Genomic DNA, 450 nt, shown 5'->3' with positions numbered 1-450 from the left:
CTAAAAACCAACAATCAATCCCCTTCCAAAGGCACCCGAATCGGAGGCACATTTAGCCGCAGACGACGGTGGCGGAGGAGGCGACGCCGGCAACCTCGAAGAGAAATCCTTAAGGCGAAACTCATCGTCGACGCGGCTATTATCATCCTCGAAATTGAGCGAATAACTCGACAGATCGTAGCTGAAATCGGAGGATTGGTACGGTTGGTTAGTATGCCGCCGGATCTTCCACCGTTGGATCAGATTCCGGCAGCGCTCCCGAATCTCCGGCAGATCGTTGGCCGTCGATTTGAGCCAGGCGCAAGGAGAACCGCGAGGCGTGCGAAACGACAATGATCTGTAATCGTGGTTGTTCCCCAAAACTTCTTCGTGGTGGTGGTGGACACCGCGGCTAGAGAAGCATCTGGAGAGTCGGCCACACATGAAGGATTTGGCTTGCTCTTCCACCAT

General features: G+C 54.4%; 1 protein-coding gene across 1 annotated transcript; it reads right to left on the bottom strand.

Moving 5' to 3' along the window:
- LOC133824029 (uncharacterized) lies at positions 1 to 450 on the bottom strand. The gene has a single exon (XM_062256890.1). It carries the CDS (start codon positions 448 to 450, stop codon positions 1 to 3), a length of 450 nt encoding a protein of 149 aa, XP_062112874.1.

The sequence above is a fragment of the Humulus lupulus genome, chromosome 3 (genome assembly GCF_963169125.1).
Source record: "Humulus lupulus chromosome 3, drHumLupu1.1, whole genome shotgun sequence".
Lineage (NCBI taxonomy): Eukaryota > Viridiplantae > Streptophyta > Magnoliopsida > Rosales > Cannabaceae > Humulus > Humulus lupulus.
This window is presented reverse-complemented; position numbering and strand designations above follow the sequence as displayed.

Coding starts and splice junctions, on each gene's coding strand:
- LOC133824029 (XM_062256890.1), bottom strand. CDS start 450: ATGGTGGAAGAGCAAGCCAAATCCTTCATGTGTGGCCGACTCTCCAGA.